The sequence below is a fragment of the Sander lucioperca genome, chromosome 12 (assembly GCF_008315115.2).
Source record: "Sander lucioperca isolate FBNREF2018 chromosome 12, SLUC_FBN_1.2, whole genome shotgun sequence".
Taxonomy (NCBI): Eukaryota; Metazoa; Chordata; class Actinopteri; order Perciformes; family Percidae; genus Sander; species Sander lucioperca.
This window is the reverse complement of record NC_050184.1, coordinates 19,997,583-20,012,577: the sequence shown is the minus strand read 5'-3', so window position 1 is coordinate 20,012,577 and position 14,995 is coordinate 19,997,583. Positions and strand designations below refer to the sequence as shown.

The following is a 14,995-nucleotide window of genomic DNA, read 5'->3' as shown; positions in this document are numbered from 1 at the left end:
TGTATTAAAAAAAAGAATATGCACAAATACTATGATTTCTGTTTAAAAAAGCAGACTATATCATAAAAAAACGTGAAATCAACACACTCATTCAAATGGCAAACAAAAAGTGTGTAATCTTTTCATTAGTGTTTGATAAAACTCAACCCTTTTGAACTGAACGGTTCAGATCCATTGATTCCTCCTCTAACCAGAGTGTGATGGGTTGTATTACATCAGCTGCATGACACCCTGTAAGTGCTGATTTCCAGACACAACATATTGCCTACTATAAGGTACAGTGGTATGCACGCCTATGTTGTAAACAAATATCCCGATCATCCGATATTCATATATAGACTAGGTGTGCAGCATCACATTTTTGAATTGTTTATGAACATTTTGGTCAATAGAGCAGTCTTTTGGATAGATAAACCTAAAAAATATATTTTCAGTCTACCTGAATCTTTGGTGAGATGACCTGTGTCACTTTCAGTCGCAGAGATCTTCCAATCTTCCAGTAGGGGGGGGCGCCTCTGTCCAGAGCACACTTCTGCAAGGAACTGTGGAGACTGTAATCAGGGTTCAAAATTAACTTCTTCAGCCACCAGTCAAATGGCTAGCGAATGTTCAAATTTTACCAGCCACTCAATAGATTACAATTGTTTTTTCTGGCTGGTGAGTGAAGCAAATCTACCAGCCACTTGTATATTTTACCAGCATTTGGCAGGTGGATGGTGCTAATTTTGAACCCCGACTGTAACGTTTTCTGAACCGAATTTTAACGACATAATCGTCACTATGGTTAATAGAGACTAGAATTAGGACACCATGATGCGTAAAGCCTTATGTAGATTCACGCACGAAACAGAAACATGCACGTACATTCTTTTTGTCAGGTTTATAAACCGTATGTACGTCTGGTTCGGTTAGAAGTCTCAATCATTGGAGCACGGCGCACGTGCACGAGCCTTATTTCCCCTCCCACAGTTAGCCATAATTAGACGTAGGAACGCCCTTTAACACTGTTTGCATATCGATATTTGTGCCCGCTCCACCACTCATAGACCTTTTTCACGGAAGACACGTTGACGTAGTAGGAAAAGCACAGGTGTATTCAAAACCATTAATGATGGCTGCATTCCACTTAGGAGAGGCCCTGGTGTTGTGCATGCTGACTCACTGAAACAGCTTACTGGGACACTTGATGGAACTGAGCCATCGTTAAGGTTATCAATTTCAGCTGTGCTTTTCCTACTATGACAAGTCAAAATGTCTGCTGTGCAAAAGGTCCATAAGGCCCTTACGCACAGCTGTGGGTATTTATATATCACATGTAGGAAATATGCAAACCATCATCGCGACAACATTTCAATTAAAGTCATTATTAACTGTCAGAAGGATGAATGATTACATTTTAGCACTCAGAAACAGACCATGTAAAAGTGCTTCACAATTCAGAATAAAACCCAACGATCATAAACAGGCAGATGATGCTCAAATGTAAATTAAAAAATGATAAAATTCATCAACTCAGGTAATTCAAAATTAAGTTCATAAATGCCTCATTGAAGTTTTACAGAACCCTGTACACAAAAACCATACAATCAGTGAAATTGTCGAGCAACCTAAACGGTGTTTTACGATATGGTTAAATCTCTCACCTTACAGTTTATGTTCATGTTCAATTTTGCGTTTATGGTGTATGCACGTAGAAATCCTTTGTGTTTCCAGGTATGCAAGTTTTATAGTTTTTCCACAATGGACATTTTGACTTAAAAAAAAAAAAAACGATGGCTCTGTATTGAAATGTCTCAGTGAGGCGTTTTTATGGATCCCACGCAACTTCTAGGCAAGTCCCGCCCTACAAAGCAGCCCAAAGTTGCGTGGGTTCCATAGTAACGCTTGCAGGGAGCCATGACCCTGAGACAGCTAAATGGAACTCAGCCATAATTGTATTGCTTAAACCTGCTGTAACATGTAACGGTGTTATAGTAGCAGGCAGTGCCGCCCCCAGACGGTTCTTATAAGAGAGGCCACTGAAAATCTTGGTGTGGCACACCAAAACCCATAACTGGATTTCAGGAATTCTATTAAGCTGTGGTATGTGTGTATATATATATATGTCATAATATACAATATATGTTGAAAACTATGTAAATATGAGAGTTAAGGAATCACACGCTGATATACTTTGTTCTCTTAATTTACAGTTATAAGAGAAATCTGCCACTTTTTAATGTGGATATCCAATCAGCGTTGATGGTAAACGTAGTTGGTTGAAGCATTATACTGCATTTTGCAACTGCAAAATATGTTCCTCTTCCTGCATCCAGTGACATAGTTGGAGGCAAGAAAGAACTACAGGGTATTCAGTTAGATAGATAAATGCCAATCAAAAACAGAACTTCCTTGTTCTCTTTACTTGTATTGCAAACTAGCTACTGTATGTTTCCAACAGCGGAAATGGCATCCCAAAATATGAGCGCAGAGGATATTATGGACAAGGATACATTTCAGTGTTTTGGCCGACTCGGATATTTAGTTGTGTCTATTCGAGCCAGAGTATACAACTGAAAAAATGCAGCAGAGAGAGAGAGTGAGGCAGTGGTGGGAAGGAAACAGCCGAAGAGGAGCCTCCAGAACCTGAGCTGCTGAGACCAAACACCGACTGGTGGTGCCGTTGCTCAAACTGCCCTCTGATGTCTGCATCTCCAACACCAGAGAGAGCCTGTGTGTATTTTTTTTTTTTTACTATGTATGAAAGTTTTTCTCCTCACTTGGACAGGTGTGCTGGAGAGATGTTCAGGATCCGCAAGATAAATTGTAAAACAATTTTGTACCTTACACACAACTACTGTGTACTAAAGGGGATTACCATTGGACTTCACCTGCCTCATTTTACACCAATGGCCTTGACCATTGGCACATCATCTGCCAATTTGACTGCTAGGCCAGTTCTCATCTGTGATGTGCTAGTAATGTAAAGACCAGTGCAGCTAAATTTACAGTCAGGACTAATGCCACACACACAACACACAACCAATTCACTTTTCACGATAATAAACATCCAGCGTGTGTGTAAGGTTGGGATTAAGATATACCTTTTAGGCTTACTGTAGTAGTTAGGCCTCCTTCACACTGGCTGCGTGGTTTGGCTCCCATGTTAACAGGTTAGAGCTTTCACACTGGCCGTGTGCATGCTAGAAATAGAACCGACGCCTATTTTTCATGCGACACGCAAGCATGTTGATAGCGTTTCCAGGCAAAATAGAAAGCAAAAAGATGTCATTTTGACACAAATACATATTAATAAATGACATTTTGATGTTTGAAAGGCTCTAGGTTTTGACATAAATGTAATTTAAAAAAATTATCGATTTTCAAATATTGCACCTGTCAATACAGAACGAAATATTCTGTATCCTATTTTGCCGTCAATACTGCCGACGTTGTCTTTGCTGTAATCAAATCAGTATATATTTATGTTTAACATATTTCATTTTATCAATGGGAAACATACATGCGTACAGACTAGGCTAGCAGCAGCAGCGCCGCATCAGACACGTTTCTGGGTGTGAAAAATCCACGCAGCTGACACGCAACAGAAACGCCACGCTCACGCCACACAGCCAGTGTGAAGCGGCCTTACAGTGTTTGGGCACACAAATATACATTTCTTGCCCACCACCCCCCACTGACTTTTTAAAATGGAAATTTAAAGCCATTTAGTTCATTTTGGCATATTAGCACCAAAATAAGTGTTTGCTCCGCTCCACAGAGTAGCAGGAGTTATTCACCGAGTAGACTGACAAGACAATGGTGGAGGATTTGGTGTTAAAGTGAAAAAGCAAAAGTGCAGAATCCCATCATTTATATTTATATAACAGACCAATTTGTTGATGTGCTCATATTATGCTCATTTTCAGGTTCATACTTGTATTTAGAGGTTATATCATGACTAGGTTTACATGGTTTCATTTTCAAAAAACACCATATTTCTGTTGTACTGCACATTGCTGCAGCTCCTCTTTTCACCCTGTGTGTTGAGCTCTCTGTTTTAGCTACAGAGTGAGACATCTCACTTCTGTTCCATCTTTGTTGGGAGTCGCACATGCGCAGTAACTAGGTAAGGACTACTAGCCAGTCAGAAGCAGAGTATGAGGGCGTGCCACGCAGCTAGGCGAGCATTATAACGTGTTACAAAGTGACGAGCATTTGTCTCTGAAGTAAAGGCTGGACTACAATAGAGCTGTTTGGAGCAGTTTGTGAACAGTGTTTTCTGTTGGAGATGGTAAGTCCCTTTGGGGTGGACTTTGGCCTTTTTCACTTTGTAAACCTATAACATGCACAAAAAAGATAAACAATAAAAGGAAAGGGGAAATGCCAAAAAGCACAATATGAGCACTTTAACATATTTAGATACTGTCTGTGATTAACATAGATGCTAAGGGAAGCAGGCAGCACTTCCACCCCGGCTCAAGCCAGCGGCTGCCAAAATGAGCTGCGGAGCAAAAGCTCGACTGGAGGCCAGACACAGCCGTGGTTTGTTTATGGAGTAATCGTCAACACCGGTGTTGTCACGAGTTTATTACCCAGTGGGAAAATGTCCTCACCGCGGCATCCCTAGTACTTAGACGACGGTCGGCACGCCCCCACTTTGGAGAAGCAGGCATGCAGCTAAGCAATGTACTGCTGTGGACGGGGGAAGCAGCCAATTGTATTTTAGCTACCTAAATAAGTATATTATCTTAAAGCTGAAGTAGGCATTTTATTTTTAGCACCGAAAGACTAGACTTCTGCATCTCCTCTGGGCTGTTTTCAGCTTTATCTAGCCGCCACAGGAAACTGTTGGCCAATCGCAGGTCATTTCAGAGAGAGAGAACGTTCCTATTGACTGTTCTGAGAATCCAGATGCGCACGTTCTGTTTACAGTAGCCAAAGGCTCACAGTTGCAGCTAATTCATGGCAAAACTGTTAGCTAAGCGACTTTATTGTGATCCATCTATATACAGTACATGGAGGCACCAAACTGTAAGAAAAGTAGTCGTTTATTTTTCAGGGAACGGACATTTGTTGCGAAAACCGTCTTAACAGCTGGTCTGTGGGGTTAGCCTTCACCCAGCACTAACACCAGCTCGTTTGTCGTGTTTGTTTCCTTTCACAGAGCCTCCGACTCCTCGTTCAGATGGCAACAGCAGCCTGCTACAAGGACCCGAAGCAGCCATCTGAACCAAGGACACAACGGACGCTGGGGGAGAGGGAAAACGCGGTAGACCAGCCAGTAGTTTAGCCTTCTGCTAACCCTAGCTCAGAGCTGCAGCCAAGTTCATGTTAATGTACCTAGACTAGAGCCTCAAATCACAGTATGTCATATTAAAGGGCTTTACAAAGAAAACACGACAGTAAATGGTTAGTACTCGTACCAGTTACTGTATGAAGCCAGTGCAATAAGCCTGTGCTCGCCTAATGAGGGGGGTGGGCTAGACAGAGAGGGGAGCGCTGCAGAAAGCGGTCTCGCATTATTTGAAAATCTGCAGTTTGTTTGTTTTTCAATTCTAACTCCTGCAACTTTAAGTGTGATATATTTAGAAAATGTTGCACTGCTTTACCTAGCTGTCGACAGCCCTTTCCAACAGGGAACTGAAATCATTTCAATCTATGCTCTCTTCGAAACCCTCTCCTCTAAAATTACCGTTTTGTCAAAGGCGTCTGGTGGCACTGACAGGAGTAAAGTTGGGTATAACGGCTTCAGTTCCTTGTCCAAAGGGCTGTCTGACGACAAGGTAAAGCGGTGAAAATAATCTAAATTTAGAGTGCACTTATGATGATTTAAGGTGTGCCTTTTTTTTTTTAGGTGTCTAAAAAATGTTTAGCTGCTGCCTCTGTCCACAGCAGTACATTGCTCAGCTTCCATGTTGGTACGAGTGTGTGCTTCTCCAAACTTGGGGCGCAGCAATCGCCATCTACTGTAGCTAATACACTGACTGTGGATAAGTACCTCATACAATCCCACTTCAAAATATTCAAACTAGCCCTTTAAGCAGACTGACCCAGGCCCATGGAAAAAAAAAACAAAAAAAAAAACACCCAATATTAATAGTAGACCTTTTTCACAGCACACATTTTGTCTCATCATAGTAGTAAAAGCACAGGTGTATTTAATAACACTGATGGCTGCATTCCTCTTAAAGGAACACACCGACTTATCGGGACTTTAGCTTATTCACCGTATCCCCCAGAGTTAGATAAGTCCATACACACCCTTCTCATCTCTGTGCGTGTCGTAACTTTGTCTGACGCACCCACCGCTAGCCTAGCTTAGCACAGATGTTGGAGGTATCCGGCTCCATCTAGCCTACTGCTCCCAATAAGTGACAAAATAACGCCAACATTTTCCTATTTACACGTTGTGATTTGTATAGTCACAGGGTGTACAAATAACAAGGTCACACAAGACACAGCCATCTTCTAACCGTATATATACTGGGAACTATATTCTCAGAAGGCGAAGCACTGCTACTTCTGCTACTTGGGCGGAGTGATTTGCTTGCAGCACCTGAGAAGCCCCGTGGTGAGGAGCAGAGAGTACCAACGGTGCTTTTCAGGTGTTGCGCTAATCACTCCGCCCAAGTAGCAGTGCTTCGCCTTCTGAGAATATAGTTCCCAGTATGTATACGGTTAGAAGATGGCTGTGTCTCATGTGACCTTATTTGTACACCCTGTGACTATACAAATCACAACATGTAAATAGGAAAATGTTGGCGTTATTTTGTCAATTATTGGGAGCAGTAGGCTAGATGGAGCCGGTTACCTCCAGGATCGGTGCTAAGCTAGGCTAACGGTGGGTGCGTCAGACAGAGTTACGACACGCACGGAGATGAGAAGGGTGTGTATGGACTTATCTAACTCTGGGGGATACGGTGAATGAGCTAAAGTCCGAATAAGTCAGCATGTTCCTTTAAGGGAGGTCCTGGAACTGTTCATGTCGGCTTCCTGGAATAGCGTATTGGGACACTTAATGGAACTGAGCCATCGTTAAGGTTAAATTTCACCTGTGCTTTTCCTACTATGACATGTCAAAATGTCTGCTGTGAAAAAGGTCTATTATAAAATAATAATAAAATGCTATGTGGTCTATGGTTTTAAGTAAATGGGCTAAAACATGGGCAGGATGATTAATCCCTGTGGGCAGGCTGCATGCTTTGTACTTCCATCAAATGAGGCCTCGGTCATTTTGTTTAGACAACCTTTACCAGACTTGACCCAACTGTTCAGGAAAAGTAAGACCATTATCGGCAGAGCTTGCTGTTTAGAAAGAGAAAAAGAGATGCATTAATATCAACAGTACAGAATAAGACACAGTAAATATTTGTAACTCAAACATAATGAAAATATGATTTATTTGTCCAACATCAAGGCCATTTGCCTCAAACAAAATGTATTCAAAGTTATATACACATTTACATTTAATTACACAAAACTGGCAATTTCACCACTTATTCAGATAATTTTGGATGCATTTAAATAATACATTCCAATATATCAAGACATGATGAGGCTATTAAGCCTCTGATAGCATCTCTAGTAATGGAGCAGCAGCAGTCAAGCACATCAATGCATGAGTTGACGCTGACAAGAGCTACAGATGTTGTGGAGTATTGGTAAAATATAATTACGTATACCATTTGTTACCGATACTACCTTTAAAAAAATACCAGGCCACGTTGGCAGCAGCTTGTCCAGCCTCTTCCCCTTCCACCAGCAGAATCCACTTTAGCATAAAGAAAAATAGGTGGCGCTAAATGAAAGCATTCTTTTGTACAATGGTGCTGGTTCACAAAGAGATCAATTCTAACCCAGTCTTATCTTTAGTTTTTTTTTTTTTAGCTTTTCCAATTTGACTGCTGATTCAAGATCAATCTTTGTGGAGCTTCACCTTTATCTTAACATTGTAGAATTTAGGAAACTTTGATTGAACGCTTTGTAAAATGTTAACTAAACTCATCATTTCCTATAACAAACTATTAACAGAAAATTTGATAAAGTTCTCAAAATCCACTAACTGTGATTTTCTTTTCTTTAAATAAAAATAGAGTTACTAAGGTCGCTGCTGAATGCCTCAAGCCTGTAAAAAAAAACAAAACAAACAAAAAAAAACAACCAAAAAAAGTCTTTTCTTGTCTGATCCTTACCATGGAGTCAAGCGGGTAAAGATGTTCAGAAAGCCACTCATCCCGCATGGTGGATCAACCATTACCTAGAAGAAACTGTCAACAAGGTTTAGCAGTAACGTGTATTCAATCCATCATTTCACAAAATACACATGCACATTGAGCAGTTCTTAGGTAATCTTAAACTAATTCAACAGTGTTCATCCAACCCTCAAGAAGTTCAGTACAGAGTCATAGCAAGTTCAGTCTCAAAATCTGAAAACAGAGATAAGTACTTGACCCTACATTTTGAGCGACGTGCTTGCACTCTCTGCACACTTGGTGCAGAACTCCACTGAGACGTGGTTCTTGTCCACATGCAGACACACGCCACCGGCTGTCTCTTTCTCCTCCACTTTCACACGCTTCCTGGGTAAGGCATAGTCATGGTCGTTCGAGTCGGGCCCCTGGAAAAGCGAAGAAGATAATTTCATCCCATTCACACCGCTCAGCCTGGACAAGAGCTGGGCTAACATGCTCTCATTGGCCAGCACAGCTCTCAGGTACCTGGTCTCATCTTCCAACTCTTCCACTCTCTTAGTCAGCTGAGAATTTTCCTGTTTGAGCACGTTGTTTTCTGACGACAGGATGCCAACTTTCTTCTCCAAGCTGTCTACATATTCTTTCTTCCTGAGACGATTCAATCTGGCAGCGATGGCATTTTTGTTGATCATGTGACTTGACTGGTTTTTCCTGTTGTTAATCTTCGAGTCGGATGACATTCTCTCTGGAGATGAGGCGGTTGAAACATCGATCTCGGAATCTTGGTCTTTGGCACTGCACACGCCAAGATCCGCCAACTCAATATCGAAGAGCGAGGACGTAGTATTTCTTTCAAGTGTCCATTTTAAGTCTTCAATTCCAAACAGGTCATCTAGCTCAATTCCAGCGGTGTTAATATCGTCAGCTGGGAACCCCTCATATGGACATGGGAGATCTTCGACAGTTTCCACAACATCTACCACTTCAACCTCCTGAGGATGCACCTCTGTGTTGTTCACAACGCGCCCTCTTCTTCTGGTAATCATCGTGGTTTGACAGTGGGGCCGCAAGGAAGCTGTCCAGAAGATTACTTTTGATTCCTCACCTGTTAAGACAACAAAAATATGTTGTTAGTAATCTTGCAGCAATTAACTACTTCATTTTTCAAGGAAATGTTAGTCCTGGTAGCACAGTAAAGGTTTTTAACTAAAAACGTGAGTGCTTTTCACCATTTCATAACTGACTAAGCAAGAAGCTATACATTTTCGCTGTGGACTCTAGACAAATCAATAGCTCAGAGTGGTAATGACTGTTATGTTATCAACATTTCGGCAATAAAGCAGGCTCTTTTGAATTGTTAGTTAAACTTGGTAACCCGTTAGCTAGGCACAGTTAGTGTAAAGTTTTCAATGTAGTAAACGTAACAATATGCAAAATGCCAGAGTTACTGGGGGGGAAACGTACTTTGCACCGTGCAATCTATTTAGTTTGCTCCTGACATCCTCCATTTCCTTAAGGCGCAGAAAGTGTGTGTTGGCTAAACGTATTACCAACGTAATTGACTTCTTGTTGAAGCCAGGTCACCTAGGTTAGCACTAGCAATACGATGCTTTACAATGAATGTTAATGCGCCCTGTCACACATACACCTTACGAAACATAATTCCCCCACTGTTGCAATACTTAGCTAGCTAATTTATTAGTCCAATCGACAAAGGATGACATCTGATATTCGGCACATTAGCTCTACTCACAAGGCCTCGATTGTCTTAGCAGCACATCTGCTTTAGCATCCAGCTAGCGTTAGTTTAGCTATGTGTCTAACGTTAATTTAAGTCATCTGCTGGGTGTTCTGGTGCATTCAAACAAAAAGTCAACATCTAACTCACCCACGGCGGCATTGTTCATCTTATTCAGCTGGGTAACGTTACCTATTTAGCTAACTAGCAAGTGCGCGCTCTGTTTGCGTTAAAGCTAACCCAGCTAAAGTTGACTAAAGCCATGAGGCGTTAAACCAGAACCAAGAAATGACGCAGCATCTTTTAACGGCACTTCTTCAAGTAACAACTTACCGTCGTGTTTGAAAAATAAATGCAATAAAAAAAATACAGCAACAGCGTCATTCGATGAAACTGTGCTGGTTACTGAATGCTTGTTCAACGGCGAACAGATAGAAAATGAAAAGACAATGGCGCAGTCTACTGAAGGCGAGACGGGCTTTAGCGAGACGAACAAGGACGACCTGCGTAGACACTTCCGGACACAGTATTCAAAATAAAAGTCCTCCTGAACTTTGCTCAGTGTACAACTACTTTTCAATATGGCGCACTTATTTTTACATAATGACCAGACTAATCAGCACTACTCCGACACAGTCTCAAAAGAAATTACAAGTTCTAAGCTTCATAAAAGTAGTATTTGAATTCTTACATGACGTGTTATGCATCTGTGTCTGTGTATGCATGGGTATATGTGAGCTGTAGGTAGGTAGTTATACGGTGTTCGTGTATGTTAAGAAGAATTGTGTTCAATTTGTATTTAACTAAAGGATAAAAATAGAGAAAGGGGGTAGGACTAGAAAAGTTTGTTTATGAACTTCTTCCTACTCAGAATCAGAAATACTTTAATAATCCCAGGGGGAAATTATTTTTGTTACCACTCCAGGTATACAAACAACATATACAAACAACATATATTATCCAGACTTTTAACATATATAATAAAAACAAATATACAGTAATAATAAATAAAATATGAAATGTACAGTGTTAATGTATGAAATGTACAGTGTTAATGTTAATACCCTTTTTGAACATGGGAATTTCTTATTTTAATTACTTATAATTTTCATTATTTTAATTTTATATATGTATATATATATATATTCAAAATAAACTACTACTAACACTACTACTGTTACATGTTCTGTTACATTTTATACAGGTGTTTCTATTTTTAAGTCACTATGTAAATATTCTAAGAAGCTATCCTGTTATATTGTGCTTTATGATTGTATTTATTTCATTTGTACTGTCCTAATCCTACTAAGTTTGCTAAAGTGATATAAGTAGAAAGGTTATCTTGTTTTTGTATGTTAAGTTCTCTTTTACCGTTCAGGTGTGGATCCGTTATGCTTTCCTGCTAAAATTGGCATAGCAGGCAGTAACAGAACTCACTAGTTTGTTGAACACAGTGCTGCTTTTATGCCCTCGTGAACTGTGTCTGCTCAACATGCTCCAATTAGCCATCCTCCACATTAGACATCCTTTCCAAACAAATTTGCTGCCATTCAGCTCCATTAATCTCACACTCAAAAAGAACACAATCACATTCCTTCAGTAGAAATTTTTTTTTATTGAACATAACTGCGCAAAAGAAAATGTATAACACAAAACCACCTTGTGCTTACAACAATATCCTCTGCAAAAGGTTTTCAACTGAAAGGCATCTACTCCAAAACACTTTGTAGGGGCCGACGACGGTATCAACAGTGCATGACGGGTGAAAGAGATGAAACTGTACGCCATCACAATGAATCAACCATATCCAAATTCTATCCCACATCCTTCCCTTGTCATGTGCAGTACATGATGTTTCATAGGATGTGTTAAATATCGGCACGTTCCACCAATTGGAAATATTGTAGACAGCATACAACATGAAGGGTTTTTACAAATGCTTTACATTAGGGCTGCAACTAACAATTGTTTTCTATATCAATAACTCTTCGGATTATTATTTCTAATTCATTTATGAATTGTTTTGTCTGCAAAATGTCAGAAACTTGTGGAATTTTTGTTTGTTTTTAAATGTCACCTTGGGCTCTGGGAAATTGCAATGAGCATTTTTCAGTAGTTTGACATTTTATTAATCGAGAAGATCATTTGTAATAAAAAAATAAGTATTAGTTGCTACCCTAAATTATATAAAACAGAAAATAAATCAGCAAATCCTCACATTAAAGATGCTGGAACCAGTTATGTTTGACATTCGTGCCTGATAAATGACTGATAAATGACCCGTACGCTGCTTGACACATTTGTTATATCCTGCAACAAACTGTTAAGTATCGAAGTTTACATATTTTGAACATTTTGTTTCAACAATGTGCCAGATGCTAAAGGAAGGATTTCACAACTCAAAAAAGTTGCAGTCCAGATTTAAGCTTATTAACATCACTGTGGCTCCACAGAAGGCCATCAGCTGTTCTCACTGGTGCTCCTGGGACATTGTGTGTTGTGTTACTCTCCAACTCCACCGGCTGGTCAAAGACAGTCATTGTTGAGTAGTTCTCCACCATGAGGCATGAAGGGTCATCGGACTGTCCGGGGACTTTACCAAGAGGGTAGTTCTTCCACAGAACCTTATCGCTGCACAGCTGCCACGGAGAACCTCTAAGCAATCTGGCTTTTTCAGCGTGAGCATCTGCCCAACTGTACTCCTGGGAGGACTCGCTCCTCTCCGCTACAGCCGTGGAACGGCGACGTGAATGCTGCAGCTTCTCATGCAAACTCTCCAGTGTGTATATGGGCTGCTGTTTCTGCGCCAGAGAAGTATCACATTCGGAATGTGAAGACTGTGTGTAGATGGAGCAGAGCTGGAACAGCCTCTGTCGGGTTTCCAGAGGGAGAGGATGCTCCATGTCATCCAGGATTAACTGGAGCAAGTGAGGCGTGCTGATACAGGGAGCATCCAGGCATGCCGAGAGCAGCTGCTGCCACCTCAGCTGGATGCGGTTCACAAAGATCCTGTCCTTCATTCTGGCCTTCTTCTGTCCCTTTGTTTCAAAATGGTATTCAAATTTGTTGCCGTTACAGAGGATGAGTTCTGCAATCCAACCAGAAAGGTAGAAAGCCCTGTGATTATTCTGCTCTTTGGCGAGCACTTTCAATTCACCAAACAGCTTCTCCAGAAGGAGATGAATAAAGGCAGGTGAGTTGAGCATCTTCAGCAGGGGTAGCCAAAAACGCAGGAAGGTCTGAGCGAGTCTGGGTTCAGTGGGACTTGCGTTGCCAGAAGTATCGCAGCCTAATGTTTCCAGTTGTTCAACAGTAGGAACTAGAAATCCATCCTCCAGCAACACATCAACCAGCAGATTACTTGAATGCAAAGCGAACTGCTTGATCTCACCTAGTAGCCAGCTCATGTCTGCAAACGGGGCTGGCCACAAGTTCTTCTCTTTGTCTTCAGGAAGCCCATCAAAAGCCTGGTACTGCTCCTTCTCGAAAGATATCAGAAGTTCCCGTGCATTCTTGTAGGCCTCCATTTCTTTTTGCCTGGCAAGGAGCTCGTCTCCTTGGCGTTTTAGGTCACTCTCTTCCTCCTCTCCATCCGACTCGGATTCCCAGTCCTCATTAGGCCCACCTCCCAACTGCCTGGACCAGTACTCCTGCTGGAGCCACTCTAGAACCACCTTGCATCCCTTTCGACACCATTTTAAGGTAGGAAGCTTCCTGTGTGTGATATCGTGCCTCAGGTCTACGACCCACTCTGGGATGTTTAACTTCCCAGCCAGCCGCCTCAGAGGGCGGGCTGTTCTGCCCTGTTGTCGCTCGGTGATCAGATTGACGAACCTCACCAGACCTGCTCCATAAAGCAAGACCAGATCATCTCCGTCCAGCTGCCCGGACCGGTCCAGCACCTGGCACCTCACCAGGTCCGCTGTGCAGTCCACTGCCACAGGAGTGCTGTTGGCATACCTGCCTCTCCAAGCCGATATCCTCTGCAGTGCGTACCTCTGTAAGGCGGAGTCCTTCGAGTAAAGATACTCCAGAACTTGGTCCCACTCAGCTTTGTTGGCCCATGCCACCACATGGCGTTTTTTCTCGGAGCTCTTTTTCTTCATTTTAACAGCACAAGAGGCGTACGGTCGACTCTACGTTAACACCGTGTACACATAACGCTCTTAAATTAACGCCGATGAATTACTCTCTCTTCAGACACGCACTCAATTAAAACTGGAACAAAAATAGCGTTATGTCGCAGCGTTTTGATCTACCAAAAATCCTCTACCGATTGTACCGCATCCCGGAAATGACGTCCATCTTCTTCTCTTTAAGGTACATCGGCATCTGGCAGCCTTTAGTGTTACATTACCGCCCTCTTCTGGAGTTAGTATATACATATATATATATATATATATATATATACACACACACACACACACATTTTATTTCAAAAAAGTAGTTTACAAAAGTTCAGTCATTAAAATATGTAAACAATTAAAATGCAAAAAATAATATAATCTCTTCTGGAGTTAATTACCTCCTACAGCAGGGGTCTTCAACGTTTTTTAAACCAAGGACCCCTTAACTGAGAGTGAGATGGAGCAGGGACCCCCTACTATATATAAAATTAAGTTGCATATTTAACTGGGCCTACAAAAACGTGTAGGGCGGCCTAAAGTCTGTACATATACATTTTTTGTTTGTTTTTTGAACTTCACTTTATTCCAGAAATCATATACAGGATTATGACAAATGATATAAAGCATATACAGGTCATCATATACATATACCTTTTTTGCACAGAATACTAAGCTATCAAAATAATAATTGTTGGCATGAATTTATAAATCATCTCTTAATGTTAAACATACATGTGGCACAGTGAATCTGTATTAACTGTATCTGTGGATGGCTACCTTAGTGACTACCAACCAAGACCAGTAAGCCTATCATCAGTGGGGCTTTATATTTGCTAATAATATGTTGGATTCATGTTAAGACATTTTAATTTTTGAAAAAACTTTCAAAAATGAACAATAATTTGGAGGCCCCCCTGCAGTGACTCTGAGGACCCCCTAGGGGTCCCGGACCCCCT

At 41.2% G+C, this 14,995-nt stretch overlaps 2 protein-coding genes across 4 annotated transcripts; both read right to left on the bottom strand.

Moving 5' to 3' along the window:
* Positions 1–7,355: 7,355 nt before the first annotated feature.
* crebzf (CREB/ATF bZIP transcription factor) lies at positions 7,356–10,503 on the bottom strand. Of its 3 annotated transcripts, none has more exons than XM_036008302.1 (4): positions 10,246–10,503; positions 8,439–9,279; positions 8,175–8,249; positions 7,356–7,753 (listed from the first exon to the last, which is right to left on the bottom strand). In XM_036008302.1, exons 2-3 carry the CDS (start codon positions 9,218–9,220, stop codon positions 8,240–8,242), a joined length of 792 nt encoding a protein of 263 aa, XP_035864195.1. In that variant the 5' UTR covers positions 9,221–9,279; positions 10,246–10,503; the 3' UTR covers positions 7,356–7,753; positions 8,175–8,239. The 3 variants fall into 3 exon arrangements, with proteins under 3 accessions (XP_035864195.1, XP_031166618.1, XP_031166628.1); XM_031310758.2 differs by lacking the exon at positions 10,246–10,503 and adding an exon at positions 10,063–10,158; XM_031310768.2 differs by lacking the exon at positions 10,246–10,503 and adding an exon at positions 10,063–10,158 and having other exon boundaries at positions 8,175–9,279.
* Positions 10,504–11,507: 1,004 nt separating this feature from the next.
* Positions 11,508–14,228, bottom strand: las1l (LAS1 like ribosome biogenesis factor). The gene has a single exon (XM_031310735.2). The coding sequence runs from the start codon at positions 14,016–14,018 to the stop codon at positions 12,312–12,314; it is 1,707 nt and encodes a 568-aa protein (XP_031166595.1). The 5' UTR covers positions 14,019–14,228; the 3' UTR covers positions 11,508–12,311.
* Between the last annotated feature and the right edge of the window lie 767 nt (positions 14,229–14,995).